The following is a 27200-nucleotide window of genomic DNA, read 5'->3' as shown; positions in this document are numbered from 1 at the left end:
TAAATGTGTTCCCAGTAGAGACCCTGCATGCGTTTCAGTTGCTTTTCTAGTTTAGAAAATGTCTGAATTCATATTTTCTAGGCCCATTCTTCCCTGTCCATTTTCTGTTTCCGTTTGTATCTGATCTGCTTCTGTATCATTCTAGATAGGTATAGTTAGTAAATGTTTTAGCCTGTCATTATCCATGTCTTAAAATGCTGGAATTCCACACCGATTCAGGGATCCTTTAACGGAACAAAAACCTTGGTTTCAGAAACCAAAGTACCAACTCAACCTCCCCAGTAGAAAAATGTTAAGTAATCCCACAGAGAATAACAAATGCAAAAATAGCTGCATCCTGACATACACTTTGGATTATCACAATATCAAAAATATTATTGAAGAAAACTGGGACATTGTCACAGGAAACCCTTTTCTGATTAACATCTTAGGTGAAGCCTCATCATTTGTTTATAGGAAGGCCAGGAATATTAGAAGTTTTGTTGAATTTAAACCTACACCATGTGAGAAAAGCACTAAAAGATGTGAAACTAATTGTACATTTTGCATATTTATACAGCAAGTTGATAGTTTTTATTTCCCTTATTTAAAGAAGATCATTAAAACCAGTGCAGGGGGTGACTGTAACACTAAAAAAGTAACTTACAGGGCACAGTGCAATGAATGTGATACATTCTATGTGGGCAAGACTGTAAATAAACTCAAGCGAAGGATTTCATTTCATCTGTCAGAAATCCGCTCTAGATGTAAAAATAATGCACTAGACAAACACCTTTCTCTTCATAAAAGACACACAGGTTTTAAGTTCCAGATCCTGGATCACATAGACATAGATGACCTTGAAGGAGACATCCCGAATATTCTGGAGAAACATGAACTCGTGGCAATTAAAGATGAACTCTTTTAGAAAGCCTGGACTAAACTACTACTGTTCAAATAAAAGTGCACTGGAACTTAGAAAATTGCCACATTGTTTACATGACTAATTGCATTTTATTTTATTTTTTTCTATAAATTGGTTTTAAATACTATTTTAAATCATTTGAAATTTAAGTGTATATTTTGTTTCCATCATCATACATATATATTTTTTTTATTTTTATTTTTTTCTGGTTCTCTTTTTCCACTTTATTCAAAATGATGGTAATAACAATAGTAACTAATTATACAATTATATAGGTTTTTAGAGTTCTTGTACACAGACCTGAAGAAATCTAGAAGGATGAAAGCGATCTTTGTTAACAATAGGTTATGAAAATAGAAACTGATTTTTACATACAAAATGTATATGTATATATTTATATATAATTTTTGATCGCAAAATGAACTAAGGTTGATATATTTCCAGCCATGTAGTATATTGCCTTGTATAAAATCACAGACTTAATAATCTACTTAATAATTTGGTTAAATAAGATGTACCATTAAAGTACATTAGGGCTATATATTATTATGACAGCTACTAGGTAGGGCAGGACCAGCTGGAATGTCACACTGATGGGAGAAGGGATGTGAATTTAACATGTGTACCAATAACACTTTGTTTTACAGCACAATAAACCACTCCCAATGCCTGACAAAAAGTATATATATATTTAGAAAGCGTGTGAGGAAATTATTACTCTATTTTTGTTTTACTTGGATTGCTTGTCTGTGTACTTAATAAAGGATTTTCAACTGGAAACAGACTGCCTGCCTTGCTTGGATTACTTTCGAAAACTTAGTAATGCTGTAGAATTATATATTTTCTATTGTTACTTTTTGACTTTTACGTTGGCTACTTCTACTACTATTGTCTGATCTGATTAATATACAATGATTAACTAGAAATATATGGACTGAAAATCTTCCACACAGAGAAGTTTCTTACACTGTTTAGATATATAAGTATCCTGTTTTTTTGCCTTATTTATACTGATTATTGTTTCTACCAATTTATATATAGCACTTTTTATTGCCTGCTGCATAATATTTACTGCATTTTATTGCTATTAACTAATCTGGATGGGTTACTGATTTGTTTGCAGTTAAAAGCATTCTGTTGAGTCTCTTTGCTTTTTTATCTGTTTAAAAACTTTCATTTTGTGGATTTCTGTATTTTACTGTCTAAAGAGTGTAGCCTAATAGCTTTAGTATTGTCCTAGTTCAGATTTGCTGGCTCTGGGCCTGTTTGTCTTTACAGTGATTGTTCAAAGCACATGAACAGGCCATCTCTAATTAGCAGAACCTTTTCTTTACCTTGCTGGCTTGACTGTGTTAATTGGCTGCTGGCTAGTAGGGGCTGGTTCTTTTGTGCTTTTTAAAAAAAAAGTTGTCTAAGCTTGAATCATCTGGTATTTAAGCCCTAACTTTGAGAGGATTTCTGTCTATACACACCGAGCAGAGTGGAGGAGGGGCATTGACTACAACTCTAATCTGAGATATATAAGAATTCCTGTTTTTTGGCTTATTTATACTGATTATTGTTTCTAACAATTTGTATATAGCACTTTTTATTGCCTGCTGCATACTTTTTTACTGCAATTTATTGCTATTAACTAATCTGCATGGGTTACTGATTTATTTGCAGTTAAAAGCATTCTGTTGAGTCTCTTTGCTCCTTTATCTATTTAAAAACTTTCATTTTGTGGCTTTCTGTAGTATTTACTGTCTAAAGAGTGGAGGAGGGGCATTGACTACAACTCTGATCTGAGATATATAAGTATCCTTTTTAGGCTCATTTATACTGACTATTGTTTCTAGCAATTTATATATATAACACTTTGTATTGCCTGCTGCATAGTTTTTACTGTATTTTATTGCTATGAGCTAATCTTCATGGGTAACTAATTTGTTTGCAGGTAAAAGCATTTTGTATAGTCTCTTTGCTCCTTTATCTGTTGAAAAACTTTCATTTAGTGGCTTTCTTTAGTGTTTACTATACAAAGACTGTAGGCTAATAGCTTTAGCATTGTCTTAGTTCAGAATTGCTGGCTCTGTTTTTCTTTACATTGATTGTGAACAGGCCATATTTAATTAACAGAAGCCTTTCTTTACCTTTCTGGCTGGATTGTGTTAATTGGCTGCTGGCTAGTGGAGGGTGGTTCTTTTGTGTTTTTTTTAAAAAGTTGTCTAAGGTTGTATCTTCTGGTATTTAAGCCCTAACTTTGAGAGGATTTCTGTCTATACACATTGAGCAGAGTGGAGGAGGGGCGCTGACTACAACTCTGATCTGAGCTATATAAGTATCCTTTTTTTGCCTTATTTATACTGATTATTGTTTCTAGCAATTTATATATAGCTCTTTTTATTGCCTGCTGCATATTTCTACTGCATTTTATTGCTATTAACTAATCTGCATTTGTAACTGATTTGTTTGTAGTTAAAAGCATTCTGTAGAGTCTCTTTGCTCCTTTATCTATTTAAAAACTTTCATATTGTGGCTTTCTGTAGTGTTTACTGGTTAAAGAGTGTAGGCTAATAGCTTTAGTATTGTCCTATTTCAGATTTGTTGTCTCTGAGCCTGTTTGTTTTTACAGTGATTGTTCAAAGCTCATGAACAGTCCATATTGAGTTAGCAAAAGCATTTCTTTACCTTTCTGGCTGGATTGTTTTAATTGGCTGCTGGCTAATGGGTTCTGGTTCTTTTGTGCTTTTTAAAAAAAAAGTTGTCTAAGGTTGTATCTTCTAGTATTTAAGCCCTAACTTTGAGAGGATTTCTGTCTATACACACTAAGCACAGCGGAGGAGGGGTGTTGACTACAACTCTGATCTGAGATATATAAGTATCCTGTTTTTTTGCCTTATTTATACTGATTATTGTTTCTAGCAATTTATATATATCACTTTGTATTGCCTGCTGCATAGTTTTATTGCATTTTTTTCTGTTAACTAATCTGCATGCATAACTGATTTATTTGCAGTCAAAAGCATTCTGTAGAATCTCTTTTCTCTTTTTTCTGTTTAAAAACTTTAATTTTGTTGCTTTCTGTAGTGTTTACTGTCTACAGAGTATAGGCTCATAGCTTTAGTATTGTCCTAGTTCAGATTTGATGGCTCTGGGCTTGTTTGTCTTTACAGTGATTGTTCAAAGCACATGAACAGGCCATCTTGAAATAGCAGAAACCTTTCTTTACCTTCCTGGCTGGATTGTATTAACTGGCTGCTGGCTAGTGGGAGCTGGTTTATTTGTGCTTTTTTAAGAAAAAAGTTGTCTAAGGTTGTATCTTCTGTTAATTAAGCCCTAACTTTGAGATGAGTTCTGTCTACACACACTGAGCAGAGTGGAAAAGGGGAGTTGACTGCAACTCTAATCTGAGATATATAATATTTCCTGTTTCTTGGCTTATTTATACTGATTATTGTTTCTAGCAATTTGTATATAGCACTTTGCATTGCCTGCTGCATATTTTTTTACTGCATTTTATTGCTATTAACTAATATGCATGGGTTACTGATTTGTTTGCAGTTAAAAACATTCTATAGTGTCTATTTGCTCCTTTATCTGTTTAAAAACGTTCATTTTGTGGTTTTCTGTAGTGTTTACTGTCTAAAGAGTGTAGGCCATTAGGTTTAGTATTGTCTTAGTTCAGATTTGCTGGCTCTGGGTCTGTTTGTCTTCACAATGGGTGTTCAAAGCACATGAACAGGCCATCTTGAATTAGCAGAAGCATTTTTTTACCTTTCTGGCTGGATTGTGTTAATTGGCTGCTGGCAAGTGGGGGCTGGTCCTTTTGTCCTTTTTTTAAAAAAAGTTATCTAAGGTTGCATCTTCTGGTATTTAAGCCCTAACTTTGACAAAATGTCTATCTATACACAATGAGCAGAGTGGAGGAGGGGTGTTGACTACAATTCTAATCTGACATATATAGTATCCTTTGTTTTTGGCTTATTTATACTCATTTATTTGCAGTTAAAAGCATTCTCTAGAGTCTCTTTGCTCCTTTATCTATTTAAAAACTTTCATTTTCTGGCTTTCTGTAGTGCTTACTGTCTAAAGAGTATAGACTAATAGCTTTAGTATTGTCCTAGTTCTTATTTGCTGGCTCTGGGCCCGTTTATCTTTAGAGTGATTGTACAAAGCACATGAACAGGCCATCTTGAATATGCAGAACCCTTTCTTTACCTTTCTGGTTGGATCATGGTTATTGCCTGTTGGCTAGTGGGGGCTAGTTCTTTTGTGCTTTTAAAAAATGTTGTCTAAGGTTGTATCTTTTGGTATTTAAGCCCTAACCTTGAAAGGATTTCTGTCTATACACCCTGAACAGAGTGGGGGAGGGGAGTTGACTACAACTCTGATCTGAGATATATAAGTATCCTGTTTTTTTGGCTTATTTATACTGATTAATGTTTCTTGCAATTTATATATAGCACTATTTATTGCCTGCTGCAGAGTTTTTACTGCATTTTATTGCTATTAACTAATCTGCACTGGTAACTTTTTTGTTTGCAGTTAAAAACATTCTGTAGAGTCTCTTTGCTCCTTTATCTATTTAAATACTTTCATTGTGTGGCTTTCTGTAGTGTTTACTGTCTAAAGAGTGTAGGCTAATAGCTTTAGTATTGTCCTAGTTCAGATTTGTTGGCTCTGGGCCTATTTGTCTTTACAGTGATTGTTCAAAGCAGATGAACAGGCCATCTTGAATTAGCAGAAGCATTGTTTTACCTTTCTGGCTGGATTGTGTTAATTGGCTGCTGGCTAGTGGAGGCTGGTTCATTTGTGCTTTTATTTTTAAAAAAAAATGTCTAAGGTTGTATTTTCTGGTATTTAAGCCCTAACTTTGACAAAATGTCTATCTATACACAATGAGCAGAGTGGAGGAGGGGTGTTGACTACAACTCTAATCTGACATATATAGTACCCTTTTTTTTGGCTTATTTATACTGATTATTGTTTCTAGCAATATATATATATATATATATATATATATATATATATATATATATATATACATATATATATAGGGCACTTTTTATTTCCTGCTGCATAGTTTTTACTGCATTTTATTGCTAACTAATCTGCATGAGTAACTCATTTGTTTGCAGTTAAAAGCATTCTCTAGAGTCTCTTTGCTCCTGTATCTATTTAAAAACTTTCATTTTTGTGGCTTTCTGTAGTGCTTACTGTCTAAAGAGTGTAGACTAATAGCTTTAGTATTGTCCTAGTTCAGATTTGCTGGCTCTGGGCCCATTTTTCTTTAGAGTGATTGTACAAAGCACATGAACAGGCCATCTTGAATGTGCAGAAGCCTTTCTTTACCTTTCTGGCTGGATCATGTTGATTGCCTGTTGGCTAATGGGGGCTAGTTCTTTTGTGCTTTTAAAAAATGTTGTCTAAGGTTGTATCTTTTGGTATTTAAGCCTTAACTTTGAGAGGATTTCTGTCTATACACCCTGAACAGAGTGGAGGAGGGGAGTTGACTACAACTCTGATCTGAGATATATAAGTATCCTGTTTTTTTGGCTTATTTATACTGATTATTGTTTCTTGCAATTTATATATAGCACTATTTATTGCCTGCTGCAGAGTTTTTACTGCATTTTATTGCTATTAACTAATCTGCACTGGTAACTTTTTTGTTTGCAGTTAAAAGCATTCTGTAGAGTCTCTTTGCTCCTTTATCTATTAAAATACTTTCATTTTGTGGCTTTCTGTAGTGTTTACTGTCTAAAGAGTGTAGCCTAATAGCGTTAGTATTGTCCTAGTTCATATTTGTTGGCTCTGGGCCTATTTGTCTTTACAGTGATTGTTCAAAGCAGATGAACAGGTCATCTTGAATTAGCAGAAGCATTGTTTTACCTTTCTGGCTGGATTGTGTTAATTGGCTGCTGGCTAGTGGAGGCTGGTTCATTTGTGCATTTCTTTTAAAAAAATGTCTAAGATTGAATTTTCTGGTATTTAAGCCCTAACTTTGATAGGATTTCTGTCTATACACACTGAGCAGAGTGGAGGAGGGGCATTGACTACAACTCTTATCTGAGATATATAAGTATCCTTTTTTTGGCTTATTTATAATTATTGCTGTTTCTAGCAATTTATATATAGCACTTTTTATTGTGTGCTGCATAGTTTTTACTGCATTTTATTGCTATTAACTAATATGCACTGGTATTTGATTTGTTTGCAGCTAAACACATTCTTTTGAGTCTCTTTGCTCTTTTATCTGTTTAAAACATTCATTTTCTGGCTTTCTGTAGTGTTTACTGTCTAAAGACTGTAGGCTTATAGCTTTAGCATTGTTCTAGTTAAGATTTTGCTGGCTCCAGGCCTGTTTGTCTTTACAGTTAGTTTTCAAAGCACAAGAACAGGCCGTCTTGAGTTAGCAGAATCCTTTCTTTAACTTTTTGGCTGGATTGTGTTAATTGGCTGATGGCTAGTGGGTGCTGGGTCTTTTGTGCTTTTTTTAAAAAAAAAGTTGTCTAAGATTGTATCTTCTTGTATTTAAGCCCTAACTTTGAGAGAATTTGTGTCTATACACACTGAGCAGAGTGGAAGAGGGGTGATGACTACAACTCTCATTTGAGACATACAAGTATCCTTTTTTTGGCTTATTTATACTGATTATTGTTTCAAGCAATTTATATATAGCACTTTTTATTACCTTAGGTAACAGAAAAAATAAAATACAGTGCTTTTAAAACTGCAAGTTTACACTTAACAGAAGACTAAAATACAGTACTGCAAGTTTGCACTTAACTTCTGCATCTAATGCAGGTGATTATAGCCAACCAAGTGTCTCCAAAATTGAGCATAAAATGAATTCTCAAACTTTGTGGATAGCACTTAAAGTACAGAGGAAGCCCTATAGGCTATCCATTAAATATCAGATAACAAAGAAGTGAGAAGACCACAACCCCCTCTTACAGCAGAGAGACGCACAGCACACTATTCAGTGAAACAATTAGGTAAGAGAAAAAATAAAATACAGTACTTTTAAAACTGCAACAGAAGACTAAAATATGGTACTTCAAGTTTGCACTTAACTTCAGCTTCTAATGCAGGTGATTATAACCAACCAAGTCTCTCAGAAATTGAGCATAAAACAAATTCTCAAACATTGTGGCTAGTACTTAAAGTACAGAGAAAGCTGAATATCAGATAACAAAAAAGTCAGACCACAACCCCCTCCTACAGCAGAGAGACACACAGCGCACTATTCAGTGAAACAATTAGGTAACCGAAACATATAAAATACAGTACTTTTAAAACTGCAAGTTTGCACTTAACAGAAGACTAAAATACAGTACTGCAAGTTTGCACTTAACTTCAGCTTCTAATGCAGGTGATTCTAGCCAACCAAGTCTGTCAGAAATTGAGCATAAAATGAATTCTCAAACTTTGTGGCTAGCACTTAAAGTACAGAGCAAGCCCTCTAGGCTAACAGTTAAATATCAGATAACAAAGAAGTGAGAAGACCACCACCCCCTCTTACAGCAGAGAGACACACAGCACACTATTCAGTAAAACAATTAGGTAAGAGAAAAAATAAAATACAGTACTTTTAAAACTACAAGTTTGCACTTTACAGAAGACTAAAATACAGTACTGCAAGTTTGCACTTAACTGACTAACGGGCGATTTCAACTACACCACCATTAACTGGGAAAATTACTCGTGTACTAACTCCTTTGCTCAATGCTTTCTGGAATTCATAAATTCCAATTCCCTAGATTAACTTATCCACAGTACTACCATGGGCAACAATATCATAGACCTAGTCATTACCAACATGAGTGACCGGTGTTCCACACCTGGTCAACTCCTCATTGGTCACATCCGACCATAAGCTAATCACTTTAGATATCCACATCCCGCCCCACCCCCATTAAGGAAACCACAGTAAAAAATTTCTCCAAAGCCAACTTTATGTTTCTTAAGACTGAAGTGGTCAACTTCATGACACCCATGCAGATGGACAATACAGTGTGATTGCTGAATCCTACACAGAAGCACTCTATAAGCACTTACATGAGTACATGGATCCTGCTATCCCAAACAGAACCAAGACGCTATCCTCCAAAAAAGGAGGCCAATCTGGTGGTCCCCTGCCATAAAGAAACTCTACAACAGAAGGAATAAACTGTTGCAAAAGAGAGTAAAATCCCATGAGTGGAGGAGTTCCCTGGTCAACCTCAGTAAGAAGCTGAGATCCTTTATAAGATCCTCCAAAGCTAGCTATGTAAACAAAATTGTCACTGATTCTGGAGACAACCACAAAGCATTTTATAGCTATGTCAAAAATCTCAATGGCAACACCCAGATCTGCTCTGAGTTACAGCACAACGGCATTAAAATTACAGAACCAACTGATATTGCCAACATCCTGGCAGATACGTTCAGTGCTAACTTTACCCCCTCACCCCCTAAAGGGCCCATATATATACAGAAAGAATGCAGAGTCTGTGTAATCACAACTATGCTGGTAAAAGCTGCACTCTCTAAAGCCAAACACACAGCATCCATGGGACCAGACAACATCCCAGGCTGCGATTTACACAAACTTCAGAATGAACTGTGCTCCCCGCCTGAGCACCATGTTCAATCATAGTCTCACATCAGGCGTTGTGCCCACTAAATGGTGCACAGCAACAGTTATCCCACTCCACAAAGGGGGAGCCACCACTGATCCTGGGAACTATCGCCCTATTAACCAGACGAGCTTGGTCTGTAAGGCCATGGAACATATCATCATGGAACTCATAAACAAAGACATTGGTAACCTCCAAACTCTAGACCCCACCCAGTTCAGGTTTGTGAAAGGCAGATTATGCCTCCTGAACCTGATTGACTTCTTTAAGGCAGTTACCAAAGCCGTAGATGAGGCTAAGGTGGTTCAAACAGCCGATCTTGACCTCTCCAAGGCTTTCAACACCATTCCCCCAGTTTGGAATTATAGCTAAACTCACTAAACTAGGTATAAATCCCTATGTCACAAGATGGGTTGCCAATTGGCTCACTGACAGAACCCACACTGTAAAAGTTGCAGACTCCAAATCTGGCTTCAAACCAGTGACAAGTGGAGTACCACAAGGGTCAGTCCTGGGACCTCTCCTATTTGGTATCTACTTCTCTGAAGTACAGGCTAACACAGAAGGCCTTTGGCTAATGACGTTTACAGATAACTACAAACTTGGAGCCATAGTTGAGTCCCCAAATGATGTGGACATCCTAGAGAAGGACCTCACTGAGACAGATGCCTGGTGTCAGAGCCATAGCCTCAAGCTCAATGACAAAAAGTGCATTGCCATCCCCTTTGGTAAAAACTCTGTACCCATAAACTACCACTTAACACTGAATGTGTGATAAGAGACCTTGGGATCCAGGTGGACAGTAGTCTCTCCTTTGATAATGACATTGCCACAGTAGTCAGGAAATCCTTCTACATTGCACACCTCATCAGAAAAGGGTTCTCATCCAGGAAAAAAGAGGTCATTGTTCCCCTCTACTCGATGCTCATTAGACCCATTATAGAGTACAACGCCCCTTTTGGAACGTACTTCACAAGACATCTGCAGCAGCTGGAAAGGCCACAGAAGTATCTCACAAAGAGCATTACTGGCAACAAACAGATACCCTACACTGCACGTCTCAAAAAACTCCAGCTTTACTACGTAGCATATCTCCTACTCCAAGGTGATCTCTGCCTAAGATGTAAAGCTATGTCAAACCCAGAGCTGTTGCACATGCTACACCTAAAGAAATCCCAATCCCACCGAGCTACACGCTCTAGGGTCCTAAACCTTGTCACCACAATAAACAGGACATGCTGGAGGGATTCCTGTCCCTGAGACTTCCCATACTCTGGAACAAGCTACCCATTTTTGTCAAGTAAAGTTCCTCATTAACACTCTTCAAGAAATATCTTGATGAGTGGGTGGAAAATAGGAAATACACCCCTGGGATCACTTCTGTGGCTCTGCTCAACAGGGGCACAGGAAAATAACTTTCTAAGGTGGCGTAAGCCAGGGAACCTTGTTGACAAGGCTTACTTAGGCCCTTGGGCTGATAGCCTAGTACCTACCTATGAACCTATGTGTACATTGAAGGAAAACTGAAAAATAGATGCTTGATTATGCAAGATATATTTTCATGTAAGTAGTAACTTTATATTTCAAGTGCCTTACAACTGAGTTCTCTCTGTTAGCAAACTGTAGTGGACTGACATATAACTAAAGACAAAGTACTTAGTCGAAGCATGGATCTGCTCCTGTTCTAGTCCTGGCAGAGGTACTATCACACCTTTTCTACCTGTATTCTTCCTATCTCTTCTGCTACCGTACCCTACCTTCCTTTATCCCATTCCACCTATATCTCCATTGTCTCTGACTATCTTAACAGCTATATCCACTTCTAATATATGTCACAACCCCTCACCCTTTCTTGTATATTCTTTCTGATGCTTTTGGCTGTTTTTTACTTTAATTTTTACATAATCTGTCAAGATAAGCACCTGATCTTTATATTACCCTTCTCCTTTCTGTCTCCTTCTACCCTCTCCCAATATCTATTATTTTAACAGCTACTAGTTCTCTTGCTACTTTTACCTCCCTGCTTTTTCTTTTCACTCTCATACCTACTCTTTTGTAAGTTAAGATCTTGCAATTTGCAGATGAAATATGTAGATCAATATATCTTATGATCTGAAGAATGTTTCCCTCATATGTTAGCAGCCTATGTAACTTTATATTCTTGCCCATATTTACTTATCCTATTATGTATTTTTCCTTTTTATGTAAATCATCTGTTATGTAAGTACAACAGTATTATCATTGCATTCTCCTATGGTCATGCTATGTTTCAATTGTATCTGAATGTTATGACTTAATTACGCCTGCTGAATTTTCCCACTCTGCTAAAGCAATGATTTGACTTTATGTATGTTGAGCTTTTCTCCCTGGCCCTCCACTAAAAATTGGTAGTTTATGATGCAGTCAGACTTTCCTGGTAAACCAATTCCAAAATAAAAATAAATTAATAAATAAATTGTTTATTTCCAGGAATGCTGACATGTGATATGGTTGGTTCTACAGGGTTATAAGATTATAGCTATTTACTAGGTATGGAGTCCAGGAGACCGACCTAAGTTCCCTAGAGCACTGTTCGGTTAAGTTACTTGCTCAGAGGCATAGAGTAAGCAAATATAAGGTAAGTGATTCAAATCCTCGCCTACATGCTGCTGCTTGTTGTTAATAACTCATATCTCTAACCATATGAGCCACCAGCCAGACAACTACTGGTGCTGATACGCAGAGGGGTAAAAGTAAATGTTCTCAGAAATATGCTGGTACATTTGAAAAAGATATACATAAATGTGGCTGCAGGACATAGTCTTCACACTTTTCATTTAGTCTGTTTAAGGAAAGATTAAATACTAATTGTAAAAGTTATATGTGTCAATAGAAGGATGCAGACTTTCTTTTTCATTCAGCCTAGCCCTTTTATTGCATATAATCCAACTAATTTTATTTTCTCAATATTCTTCTTCTTTTGGCTGTTTCCATTAGAGGTCGCCACAGTGGATCATTTGTTTCCATTTCTGCCTGTCCTCTGCATCTTGCTCTGTCACACCAACCACCTGCATATCCTCTTCCACCACATCCATAAACTTTATCTTAGACCTTCCTTTTTTCCTCTTACTTGGCAGCTCCATCCTTGGCTTCCTTTTCCCAATATACCCAGCATCCCTCCTCAGCAGATGTCTAAACCAATGTAATCTTGCCTCTCTGGCTTTGTCTCCAAACCGTCCAACCTGAGCTGACACTCTAATATACCGAGTCCTAATCCTGTCCATCCTCATCACACCCAAAGCAAATCTTAACATATTTAACTCTGCCGCCTCCAGCTCTGACTCCTGCCTTTTTGTCAATGTCACCATCTCCAACCCATATAGCATAGCTGGTCTCACAACCCTCTTGTAGGCCTTCCCTTTCACTCTTACTGGTACTCGTCTGTCACAAATCACTCCTGAAACTATTCTCCACCAACTCCACCCTGCCTTTACACTCTTCTTCACCTCCCATCCACACTCACCATTACTCTGAACTGTTGATCCCAAGTATTTAAATTCATCCACCTTCGCTAACTCTACTCTCTGCATGCTCACCATTCCTGCAGCCTCCCTCTCATTCACATATATACATTAGAGTACATCTCCATCTCTCCAGAGTCTCCTCAACCTGCTTCCTATTCTCACTACAAATCACAATGCCATTGGCAAACATCATAGTCCATGGGGACTCCTGTCTGATCTCATCTGTCAACCTGTGAATCACAACTGCAAATAAGAAAGGGTTCAGAGCTGATCCTTGATGTAATCCCACCTCCACCTTAAATGCATCTGTCACTCCCACTGCAGACCTCACCACTGTCACACTACCCTCGTACATATCCTGTACCACTCTTGCACACTTCTCTGCGACTCCTGACTTCCTCATACAATACCACAACTCCTCTCTAGGCACCTTGTCATATGCTTTCTCTAAGTCCACAAAGACACAATGCAACTCCTTCTGACCTCTATACTTCTCCAACACCCTCAAAGCAAACATTGCATCTGTAGTGCTCTTTTCCAGCATGAAACCATACTGTTGCTCACTAATCATCACTCCCTTCTTAACCTCACTTGCACTATTCTTTTTCCATGACTTCATGCTTTGACTGATCCGTTTTATCCCTCTGTAGTTAGTATAGCTCTGCACATCACCCTTATTCTTAAAAATTGGTACCAAAACATTTCTTGACTCCTCAGGAATTTTATTTTCTCAATAATGTGAAGAATTTTTTTTTTCTTCATTATTGCAGATCAAATAGATGAACCACAAATATACGTGGATGAAGACACTGGGGCACTTGTTTGTGCCAGCGAGAACAGCAGGTATAAATATAAGAAATGTGTTCTGTTTCAAAGTGGTCTTTACCTGTTCTATATGAATTGTTTATCTGGTATCTGTCTTTTTGGCACTGGACATCCATCTGCTCGGAATAATTTAAGCTGCTCGTGTTACGTGGCTGAAGCATCAAGATGGACTCGTCACAGTTCTGTTCTTACTAATGAAGAAAAATGTGAGTAGCATTTTGTTGGTTTTACTATTACTGAGAAACCTATACACAATGCAAGTTACTGCTATTACAGCATTGCATTCTAATACTGAAGCACTGTGACACCCCCTCAGCATTTATCCCTTGCTAGCTGCATAACCACTATTATTGGAACTACCTGCGTGCTGTAAGTCAAAACTGTAATTTCTTGATTTCACCAAATAAATATTCAAACTTCCCAAACTCAGCATGTTGCATAAAACCCCAGTGTCAAATTACCAGTTATTAAATGGTATTTTCAGCCAATACTGCAGCTATCCTTCACCATCTAGGACAATGAAATTAAACATTCATATCAAATCTACAATGTACACTCATATAAAAGTTCACATCATGCTTATCTAGTCGCAAGAGCTCATCACTGACTGTTTGACAATCTGTTTTCTGTAAATACAGTTATTTCAGCTGCTCTATGTACAACCACGTGTGCCACAAAAATAAACATTTTTTTGTGAGGGACAAATCCCCCACACTTCAAAAACCTTTATTATTCTTAGTCCGATATCTGTGCACATTGGAGAAAAATTTCAATTAATCAGTGTGTCTCTCTTTCCACGAGGTTCACTTACCTCAGACCACCCAGAACTTACTGATAAGTGAGTAAATCAATTTTATTCTAAAAGGGAAAGAAGTTAACAAAACTCTTAGCAAATGCCGTCTCAAAGCAGCATGCTCAAACATGTGAGAATTAAGCTCAAGAGATACAAGTGAAAGTCATCCTTTAATGACAAGCTATAGGCTTTTCACTGGAGCTGTTTCCTACTGTTATCACTAAGGCTAGATCGAACAGGTCAACTACTTAAATAGTAGCTGAGCCATCAGAGTTTAATGTCCTGAAGATATTTTCAAAATAACACTGAATCAACTGCCAACCAACCATGGCATAATAAAATGTTACAGTTTATCCAGTTAGCAAATAAATGTAATCAGGTCTTAGACACTGTACATCTTTAATCTACAGTGTTTAGCAACAAGAATTTATTTACTTATATATTAAGTTTGCCGACCTAAGTATTGTACTAATCCCAAAGGCCCTATTTCAGCCACTGCCAGGAAGACATATTGTATTAAGTAGCAAAAAGTATTACCTCAGACAGTGTAGCAGGGGAAACAGTAAATTATATGCAGCCAAAAAATCATCAGAAACAATAAAAAATGCAAGGCTGGAAAAGCAACAATGGTATGAACTAAAATGTGGGTATCAGCTGTTTTGTTTAGTAAAAGGAAGATGAGTGGGCTGTTCATTACCAAATACTCCTTTGATCATTGTTATTTACTACCCTTTCAACCAAATATTGCTTATCAGACCCATCCAGCTTGAATAGTAGGTAGGTAGATAGGGTCAGTAGTGCATTCGATATATCTGCACATCTGTTTTACTGTCAGTATACTGTTTGACCATTTGGTCACATATATGTGTGTGTGTGTGTGTGTGTGTGTGTGTGTGTGTGTGTGTGTGTGTGTGTGTGTGTGTATGTGCGTGTGTATCTGCGTGTGTGTGTGCGTGTGTGTGTGTGTGTGTGTGTGTAACATATCTATATATAATACAATGTGTGTGTGTGTGTGTGTGTGTGTGTGTGTGTAACATATCTATATATAATACAATGTGTGTGTGTGTGTGTGTGTGTGTGTGTGTGTGTGTGTGTGTGTGTGTGTGTGTGTGTGTGTGTGTGTGTGTGTGTGTATGTGTGTGTATGTGTATCAATATGCCATATTTATCTTGTTTACAGAAGTTTTATGGAATAAGCAGCCTGTGTCCTTAACAAGTTCCTCACATGTATCCAGATGTTTTTTTTTTGTTTTTTTGACTAATACTTATTTTTCAAATGGATGAACAGTTATCCTTTTGCATTGTTCTCTTACCTGAGCACACCGAGTGTCTCCCTGCTGAAATTCATTGCATGTGCACACGCTGATTGGATGCATTTAGCTTACTGATTGGAAGCCCACTTTATTACCCTCATGTCCTTATCCCTACATCACTCTAGTTGAATTTAAATCTATAGTCTCCCTACATTATGTCTTAGTCTTGCAACACTCTTCTGTTGAAACCACTTCTGCTTGCAATAAAAAAAGAAAAAAAATATTATCAAATTTTATTTGTATTTATACCATTTTGCTATACTACACATCCATTTCAATTTCTACAATGCCAAAACACCCTTCCTTTCTCTGCATTCAATTAATTTTACTCATACTCACCATTACTAAAAAACAAACATATACTAAAATGTCATCATCCTCTTTCAGGGTAATAAAAAAAGTGAGGCATACCAAATGTATTTCCTGATATGTGTTCCATAGACTAACTAGAAAGGAAAGTTACCTTTTGTTAATAAAATCTTATAACAATTAGCAGTCCCTGTGCTACAATTACAGTTTTCTTTAAATCCCACAAAATCATATTATTTTACATTATACCATGATCCCCCCAAAACGTGCTCGCTGATATGCCAGCGTGCCCGTTGTAAATCGAGTTATACTAATGGAAAAAGGTCCGGTCGCCCGGACTTTTTTCCATTAGTATAACTCGTTTTTAAACACTGTCTCACTATGTTAAATGGGTTTAACATGGCGAGACAGCTTTAAAATAAGCAACGGAGATCTCCGTTGCTTATTTTAAAGCTGTCTCGCTATGTTAAACCCATTTAACATAGCGAGACAGTGTTTTAAAAACAACGAGAAAGCAAGATCTCCGTTGCTTTTTATGTTCGCTATGTTAAATGAGTTTAACATAGCGAGACAGTTTAAAATAAGCAACGGACATCTCCGTTGCTTATTTTAAAACTGTCTCGCTATGTTAAACTCATTTAACATAGCTATAAAAAGCAACGGAGATCTTGCTTTCTCCGTTTTGCCCACAGCTCTCATGTACTGCGCATGCAGTACATCAGAACTGCCGCGGATGCCAGACATCTGCAGAAGGCCAGTAAACAGGCATTATACTATGCCATTATTTAAGAAAAGTAATAGTTTCTTTTCTTAAATAATGTCATGGTATAATAGCAATAACCCACTTCTGGGTGTGGGTAATGCTAAATTTACCCACGGTTGGCTTTGTTTGGTCCCTCAGGCTTTGCCCTTGGGACGAAACCACGCCAACCGTGGGTAAATTTAGCATTACCCACACCCAGGCATGGGTTATTGCTATAATATTACTTCTACTGCCAGCAGATTACATACAGCTGAACACAAGCCTACTGCTACTAATTGGTCTTTTTCCTCCTTGGTGAATGCCAATATACTGCCGAGTAAGAAACTGTTGTGAATTACATGTCTAATTTCTCATGGTGTAAACAATAAATGAACACAACTAGAATCCTGGTTAAGTCACCATGACCCAAAAGTTTTGGCCATTACTGAAATGTGGCAAAAAGAACACTCTTGGATTCCACCTACCATAACTAGTAAGTACTATCAATTTATAGTCAGTGGGTCAGGAGATGTACATGGTGGGGTGTTTTTTCTCCTAGAGCACAAATCTAGCAAATAGGATAGTACAGTGGTGCAGCAGTTTCTGTTGTCACCTCACAGGAAGAGGTTCTCCTGTTCAATTCTCAGCTGAGTTGCCTTCTGTGCAGAGTCTGCATGTTCTCCTTGCATTCCTGTGTGTTTTCTCTGGGTGATCGTGTTTCCTGCCATGTTGCAAAGACGTGTCTGGAGTATTTCTCCCCAGGCCTCCACTGAAAATTGATTCATTCCAAGTCAGACTTTCTGGGTAAACAAATGTAACATAAATAAATAAATAAATTGCATCTAAAAATAATAGGAAAATTCTGATGAAACAACTGAGAGTTATCTAAACTGTGTTTAATTCATATTGTAATAGCATAGCAAGCTCTATTACCACATTTAAAAACATAGTCCAAATAAACCTCTGTCTTTTTTTTTTTTTGGGGGGGGGGGTAATGCTGCTACTTTCAGGCCTGATTTACTCCTGCACATGATGCATCTATTTTTGTAGGTATGTCCCTATTTTCAGGTTAATTAAAATGCAAGCATTCTGCCAGGATGGAATGGAAAATGGACCCAGATGATGAATTCATGAGAAACGTGTATGAATACTTCAAAAAAATCAATACACATTAAAATCAATCAAGCCAAACTATATTACTGTATGTTAATGCAATCATCACAATTTAAGCACCCACTGCAATTTTAGAAAAAAAATAAATAAATGTTCTTGCCTCACCAAAAATATTCCCACAACATAATGAGTCAAATGCTTTTGACATACACATGTTAAATGACATCTGTGGCAACACAAGGAACCCTCCTAAAGTATCAGATGATTTTTTAACAATGAAACTTCTGTCACTTCTCTAAGCAATCTATCATTCTGTTTAAGCAAATCACCAAAAAGCAGACCAAAAGCCTACTGGATAACATCTGAACAAACTTTAACCTTAACTACCAATGTATTCACTTACTTATCTACATATTAAACAGTGACAATACTCTAACCTAGATTTTCAATGTTTCTTAAACTAAAAAATAAGAATATGTGTAACAACATGAAATATTTAAAACAAACTAGTTGAAAACATTCTGCTTTTATTTGTAAACAGGTATGCAGACTTCACTGAGAGCTTTCTCTTATCATTTAACACATGCAAGTCAGATTTATGGTTGGCCTTTTCATTGAATAACTTGTATGTCAAATCCACCTCATTGCAGGAAATGAGATCGTAGAATAAAAACAGAGCAAGTTAAGCTCTGTGGCTGTGGATTATGGAATACTGGGGTGAGGGGAGTTATCCCTTTTCATAGGTATTGTGCTGTCTCAGAGATAGCATATGTATAGATATAGGTATAGATTTAGATTTTTATCTATATCTATATCAATATATATATAGCAGTGGGAGTAGGTTGCAGGGAGGTTTGACCCCCTGTGAAATCATTCCTTTCTTAATTTATTTTATAGCACTTGGAGTTAGAACTTTCAGTGATCAGGATTGAGTGAAAAGGAAATTGCAAGCACAGAATTTTGTTAGGTTACAATAATATATAGGAAAAAAGTAGAACAAACAAAATACAAACGCCAAGAACACCTGTTCACAAAATGGAAGAGTCCATCTGTCTCCAGGAAGAGAAAGTAATTTAATTCAGTCATTCCAGTTGGAAACAGACTGCAAAAACAGAGCTTAGTATTTCCACACAGATGTTATTTCTGATCAAATCCACAGTGACCTTGGCAAGTACAAATAATTATTTATTCATAAAGAAATAAGCGCTTTTGTTTCATACAAAAAGATACTTCCTCAGATAAAAGCATCAGCATCAACGCTTCAGCTTTATAAACACCCCTTTAAGATGTCAGTCATTACAAAAGCATACTAAGACACGCCCCCAATCAATTCATTATTAAAATTGCCATAAAAGTCTTTTTACAGCAACTCTACATAAAATAAAATATATACATATACACATATATGCTCATGTTTATCTTTAAAAACAACACTTCCATATATATTCAAATAGTCACGTAAATCATCTCTCCAGTGCTTTAAGTTTTAAAATACTACTAATTGAAAGCTGCCCATTCAAAACTGGCAAACGTAGCATTCAAGGTTAGCCACCAGATCAATTCATGTCTTTCTAATAATAAAAAACATGCTCCATCCCTTTCGTTTTGTGTAAAGTTTCCAATACTATAAATTTAAAACAATGTCCTTCATATTCTGCACAGTGTTTTGACAGGGGATTTGTCTATTTTTTAAGTATAATATCTCTCAAATGTTCATATATACATGACTTAAGCTTCCTGTCAGTTTTACCTATATAAAAGCATGCACAGAAACTGCATAAGGCACAATGCACCCCCCCCCTACAAACAGGAATATTTTGCTTGCTATTTCACCTTATACTCATGAATGGTTAACTCTGAAGCCTTTATTACTGATGAACAATACGAAAAAAAAAACTGTGGCAATCTTGAGTGTTTAGGGGGAGGGTAAGAGTTAATTTAGGGTCTAGGTGTTTTGTGTGTGTGTGTGTGTGTGTGTGTGTGTGTGTGTGTGTGTGTGTGTGTGTGTATGTTGAGTGCCAGAACTGTCTTGTGTAGTGGAAGTGTTAGGGTTACGGGCAGAGTTACCGTTAGCAAACATTACAATGGTGGGCAGGTGGAGAGTCCTTAGTAATGCATGTTAACCCTAACCCTGCTCTCACCCCTAGCCCTAATGCGCCTCTTAATTAAAAAAAAAAATGCCTTCCCATAATACTTCCACTATTTAGTCAAAATTTAACTGAATTTTGTCAGGTTAAGGGTAGTGCAGCAGAAAAGATGTTTCCTTTTTCTATGTATTTGGTGTCACTTTGTTTCTTGTATAATATAATAAATGCTTGATCTATCATGGTACATGTTTTGGAGTTTTCTGTGTTCTTGTATATCTTTATATATAAATAGTCCGCAAAAGTTACTGTGAATCAAATGATCAGAAGCACACCAAAGTAACCAAGAATCAAAAAGGAAGAGTGCTGGTAGCGTAGAGAGATAAAAAATGAACTTGCCATAATAAAAAGATAAATAATTTATTCCAAACGACAATAAAAAGGAAACCATATAAACGCCTTATATTCCACCTTGCGTTTTTGTCCACATTCGTTGGACTTCATCAGATGCCAAATCTGAATTCTTTAATTGTATATATATATATATATATATACTGCCTTTAAAAAACATTTAACCAGTAAAATTCCCTCATTTTATTCAAATGAACAAATAAACATACATTTAGGCTTATGAATATTAACCATATACTCTTCATTTTCCACTCATAAATTTTACCATTATTAAAATACATCTATTAAACTCTTTATTAAATATAAATCATGTAAATACTTTTCAATAAATACTTCACAATAGTTACCTTAATAAAATAAAACCTTTGTAAGTTTAAAATGTTATAAAATATAGGAGAATGGATGCTTTTTTAGGGGATGCTACATTTTCTTAGGAAACAGTGCCACCTTCTGTCATATGGAAATATTCCATGTATCTTGTCTTCTTTCACAATTTGGCAGACTTTAATTTTAAAAGTGGTAATATAGACAAGTAATCATTTAGCCCTGGGGTTTTACCTGATTCTAAAGTTACTTGCCACCATAATTCCTTGTACTCTATTTTCTTTTCCCATGGGCCACCCCGATGTCATTTTTAATTTGTTCGCGAACCAAAAAGAAGAATTTATAACCTTCATATACTTTAGAATGTTTGAAAAGTGTGTTAGTTTCTTTTCCTTTAGATATATCATAAATATTTTCATATATTCTTCTCTTTAGGGTTCTCTCTGTTTTGCCCACATAAAAGGAATTACATTTGTGACAAATAGCAAGGTATACTAACCCCTTAGACTCACAATTATAATACCCTTTACTTATTATCCATCGTTCTCTACTTTCTAAAAAGACCTCGCCCTTATTTATAATATATTCACATTGATTGCACCGTCCACATTTGTAGGTGCCTAATTTCTTTCCATTTTCTCTACATGGGTTTCTTTTATTGTTTTTGTTCTTATTTTCTAAAATATCCTTTATACTACTTGAGTTTTTATAAACCACTTTAGATGTTACCCTAGGTATGTCCTCTAAATCTGTGAAAGAGACAAATCTATCCCATTCTTTCTGAAAAATTGCTTTTGTATTGTAATTTTTTGCATTATATTCTAAAACATGTGCCTGTTGATAATCAACAGTGTTATTCATATCCTTATTTTCAAGTCCATTATTTTCATTACATTTTATAGCCCCCCTTAATTGGCTTAAATTTATTGACGCTACCATTTTCCACCTCAGACCTAATATTTTTAACAAATTCCCTGGGGTACCCCCTTTCCATGAACATCTTCTCCAACAAATTACACTCAATAACAAAGTCACTGTCCATACTAGTCATGCGGGACCCCCTAACAAATTGTCCTTTCACTATATTCCTCTTACAATGTGCAGGATGTGCACTACTATAGTGAAAGAAAGAATTACAGAAAATAGCTTTCCTATGGATCCTAGTTTCTAATATATTATTTACTTTGTATATTTCTAGGTCCAAGTATTGTAAAGTACCATAAGATGTTTTATAAGTGAATTTGAGGAAATCTGTGGTTTTACCAATATATTCCATAAATTCCTCAAATTTTTGACTACTCCCTGTCCAAAAAATAACTATATCATCTAAGAATCTACGATATAGGGTCCAACAGGAAATAAACTTCAAATTCAGGACATATGTTTCCTCCCACTTAGCCAGAACTAAATTTGCAAAGGTATGAGCACAGACATGGCCACCCCTTGAGTTTGTCGAAAAAAATCCCCATTAAAAAACAGGAAATTATTTTTCAGGACCATTTCCATAAATCCTGTGCTTGCTACCTTTTCTCTGTGGGTTAAACACTTGTCCTGAAAAACAATGTCCTCAAACATTTTCATTCCTGTCACATAAGGTATGGAGGAAAAGAGGTCAACTATATCTATAGTGACAAGCAATAAGTTCTCAGTATATAAATCTGGAGTGATTTCTCTTAATAAATCCCAGGAATCCTTGAGTATAACTTTATTACTGACCCAAATATGCTTTGTTTTAGTATCTACATATTTTGCTAAAGGCAACGTTTTCGAGCCATCAGCCGATGCTATCGGTTTAAGTGGGGGGTCCTCAGAATTTTTATGGATCTTGGGGATTCCAAAAATAATAGGGATTTTTGGTTTTTCAACCTTCAAATAGGTATACATTTTTTTATCAATAGTGCCCTCATGGACCATATCTTCTAGTTCCATATCTATCCTATTATAGGCCAAATTGACTTCATTCTTGGAAACACAAGTGTATTTGATTTCATCCTTAAGTCTGGTTCATTTTCCCCTCATACTGTATAATGTCCATAATCACAATCCCCCCACCCTTATCTGGTTTCATTATTCTGACGTTAAAGTTAGATTTCAATTCATCCAGAATTTCATTTTCTTCCTTACTGAGGTTCGTCTTATATCTAATTTTCCTTTGTGAGTCCCTAATTTCTTTTTCCAAAATATCTTCCAAATGTTTTAATTGTGGATGCATTGGGGGATTGAAAGTAGTTTTTCTTACTAAAACTTGATTAGTATTAGCTGTATTTTTTGTATTGTTTTTTGAAATTAACATTTCTAAATTTACTTTCCTTAAAAACAATTTAATATCCAATAATGTTCTTGTAAGGTCTCCTTTAACATAAGGGATAAATTTGAGTCCCTTGCCCAAAAGGTTGAAATGTTCCTTAACCAAAGGGACATTGCTGAAATTGTAAATCGAAAAACCATTATAGGTGTTTTTAAATCCTTCGACTTCCACTTCCTGGTCAGACGTTTCTTCATTTGGGACAGGGGTATGTGTATCTAATATCTCCCCCTCCCCCCCCACTTGAAAATTTTCATTATATTGTATTTGCTTATTGATAAACCTATTTTCCATAATTAATGGGGGAAATTCTGAGTTGTAATCATATTCATCCCATCCACCAAAACTCTGCTCATTATTTTGATTGTTATCTTTCTCCTGTCCTTTAGGTCCATAGATTTTCCTATTCATATATGGTGGTTTGGGATAGCTAATATTATTCTCATATTCTTGCATGTCCCTCTTTAGTTTTTTCACTTTTCTATTCATTAACTCATCACATTTGCCATCAATTTCACCTCTTACTTTAAAATATTTTTCTTTTTCTTCCTTAATCCCAAAAATGAGGTCTTCCTTAATATACGTCAAGTTCATCAATTTCATTTTGCAATGTTTCTTGTATTCTACCATTCTCCTTAATAATTAATTTTAAAACATCAAGACCACATTTATTAAATACTTCCAATAATTCTTTGTGGAAAGCTGAGCCCATCTGTACAATATTAGGGTATTTCTATACCCTTAAACCTTTTGGGACAATGTTCCTGCTAATACATTCTGTAAGGTATGCATTTTCAATACATAATGTTCTGTATTTAAGCATTAGTTTTGAAATCTTGTCCACCTTTTCACAATAAGACTCAGAATTATGCAGCCCCTGAGGACCTCCATTTTCCAGCTCAAAGCAATAATTGACTTTTAGCCATTCAGTTGTCTCTTTTAGTCTTTTATTAGAAAAAGTACCTGAATTTGCCTGACCCAAGGTCGGCGATTTGATGTTAGCTTTGTTGCCGTTATCTCCTGTAATAGATTCCATAGCACTTTCATAACCAAAAATCCTTGGTGTGGCTTCAGGATTGAATGTTCCACCATTCAGTTCCTCCAGGTCACCGGCATCAAAATTACCGCCAATAAACATTCTAAAGTATATGAAGGTTATAAATTCTTCTTTTTGGTTCTGGAACAAATTAAAAATTACATCGGGGTGGCCCATGTGAAAAGAAAATAGAGTACAAGGAATTATGGTGCCAAGTAACTTTAGAATCAGGTAAAACCCCAGGGCTAAATGATTACTTGTCTATGTTACCACTTTTAAAATTAAGGTCTGCCAAATTGTGAAAGAAGACAAGATACATGGACTATTTCCATATGACAGAAGGTGGCACTGTTTCCTAAGAAAATGTAGGTTTCAAAAGGAATTAAATAAACATCCCTTAAAAAAGCATCAATTCTCCTATATTTTATAACATTTTAAACTTACAAAGGTTTTATTTTATTAAGGTAACTATTGTGAAGTATTTATTGAAAAGTATTTACATGATTTATATTTAATAAAGAGTTTAATAGATGTATTTTAATAATGGTAAAATTTATGAGTGGAAAATGAAGAGTATATGGTTAATATTCATGAGCCTAAATGTATGTTTATTAGTTCATTTGAATAAAATGAGGGAATTTTACTGGTTAAATGTTTTTAAAGGCAGTATATATGCAATTAAAGAATTCAGATTTGGCATCTGATGAAGCCCAACGAATGTGGACGAAAACGCAAGGTGGAATATAAGGCGTTTATGTGGTTTCCTGTTTATTGCCGTTTGGAATAAATTATTTATCTTTTTATTGTGGGAAGTTCATTTTTTATCTCTCTACGCTACCAGCACTCTTGCTTTTTGATTCTTGGTTACTTTGGAGTGCTTCCGATCATTTGATTTATATATAAATATATACATATATATGATTTGATTCATTGTTCATATGTTTTACTTAATTTATCTGTCTTTGATGTTGCTTTTCTAGTGCAGATGTTCTTTTTAAAACCCCCATGAACATGGTCTTTCGACTTGAACATTCTAGGTCCACAAATGTAAGATAAACACAAAAACACACAATGTTTGACACTAGGCAACTCATGTTACCAGATAGTTAACAAAGTCCCCAGCTTTCAGTGAAAACTGGCTTCACCCTTATTAAAATAGTAGTAATAAGGAAAGCTGGATTCAGGTGCACTTTAGTGTGTAACAATGCACTCTCTCTCTCTCTTTCTCTCTCCCTCTCTCGTACACAGAAACTCTCTCTCTGTCCCGTAGCTTTGAATCTCTGATTGCTCCTTTCTGCAGGAATCTTCATGCAAATTATGCCACAATTCTGTAGTAAAGAAATATTCAGTATGTTTTTAAAGTTTGCTCTTGTTGTGCTTAACCTGTTTTATATCTAGTATAGAAAATTAACAAGAATTTACTTCCTGTAACAAAGTCTATGTTTTAAAGATGCATATTACAACTCTAGAACATTCTTAGTGGCAGAAATGTGCTCTTATTAGTGAAAAAATTAGCTGTTATTTATTAAGCACATTTGATATGTTTGTGTTTGTTTTATATGCAGGGCATTTGAAAAAGCCAGATATTGAAGTAATAATCCATGGACAAACTCGATCTGGGACAAGTGTGACAATTAAATGTAGTACTTACGAATTATTTAAGTGTGCACTGCATAAAAATACGCAACAGATAACAGAAATGAGCAGACCCTCAATTGACTCTGCGTTTTACTATGACATTCAGAATGCTATAAGAGAGGATGAAGGCTTTTATCAATGTGAGTGTGAAGTTAAAAGCTCATTATTCAGAATCAAGAAGACAAGTCCTCATGTTCCTTTAATCCTGAATGGTAAGTGTCCACTACAACAATCAATATTTTGCTGATTTTTTTTTCTCTTGCCAAACACATACATCTCATTAATGCAACATTGTGAGTATTTAGAATAAATGGATGAATTGAACATTAAAGTTAATAACCAGAAAGTAATAATATATTATCCAGGATATAATATAAAACTGATGAGCATAGAGTAGTGGTCAAGTCATGACCAAATGAACAACTTATTGTACATGACCTAGGATTCATTCTCCTATCCCCCAAAGACAGAAAGTTTTGTCAGGCAATTCATTTATGCCAAGGATTCCATGCACCACTGAATTCAGGTGTCTTGTTGACAAATGGGTCATAATTTGTTAATAAAATAAACTAATTACAAAAAAAAGGTTTTATTGTTGCTCCCAGGGTTACACATACATTAGTATGTTGGAAAGTTATTACATTATATCTGTAACATGTTGCTTGCACTAATGATGCACTTTGTCAGAATGTAACACATCTGAATGCCCTTTTATGTATTTCTTTACTTCTATATGTGTGCATGATTTTAGTTTTTTTTTCATAGTGGACATAACCACTATTTGGCAGAGGCTATTTACAGAGATGATCAAAGAGAAAGTTCCATATTTAAGTTTCATCTTACTGATCATCGGATTTATTATGAACACAACATGGGAGATTTGTCAATATGCAAAAATGTAAACTCGACTATTTTACTTATGTTGTAACAAACACTACATTACTCTGCTATGCAATACCTATTAATATCAACTTATAAGTATTTCACCATGTTAATATCTAGACGTGCACGTATGTCTATGTATGTGTCTACATCTTAATTTGCATTATTAAAAATCTCAGAAAATCTGTACTGAAAGAATAGCAATGTGTACAAAAAGTAATACTTGGAAAGAAATGGGAGGAATGTAAAAAAGTGACAGGGTAAGAGAAAAGCTTAAGGGATACAAATAATAATTTTAAATGTGCAACAAGTGCCTAAATTTAGGTTCAAAAATTGCCAAAGTTAATATTGCTTTTTGAGACAGAAGAACAGGTTAAGGTTATACTTTTGGTAGTTCAACTTGAATGAGAGTAAAA

The 27200-nt window shown here is 35.7% G+C and overlaps 1 protein-coding gene across 1 annotated transcript in view; it reads left to right on the top strand.

Annotated features, from left to right (window-relative positions):
- LOC122803987 overlaps positions 1 to 27200 on the top strand; it is a 1320195-nt gene that overhangs the window by 1007762 nt on the left and 285233 nt on the right. Inside the window, exons 3-4 of the mRNA XM_044073667.1 lie at positions 13781 to 14041; positions 25830 to 26114. Coding sequence (XP_043929602.1) covers positions 13781 to 14041; positions 25830 to 26114 — 546 coding nt within the window. The remainder of the gene's footprint in view (positions 1 to 13780; positions 14042 to 25829; positions 26115 to 27200) is intronic.

This window comes from Protopterus annectens, chromosome 6.part0 (assembly GCF_019279795.1).
Source record: "Protopterus annectens isolate FY-2018-M chromosome 6.part0, PAN1.0, whole genome shotgun sequence".
In the NCBI taxonomy this organism is placed as follows: domain Eukaryota; kingdom Metazoa; phylum Chordata; order Ceratodontiformes; family Protopteridae; genus Protopterus; species Protopterus annectens.
The sequence above is the reverse complement of the archived record's forward strand: the minus strand, read 5'-3'. Positions and strand labels throughout refer to the sequence as shown.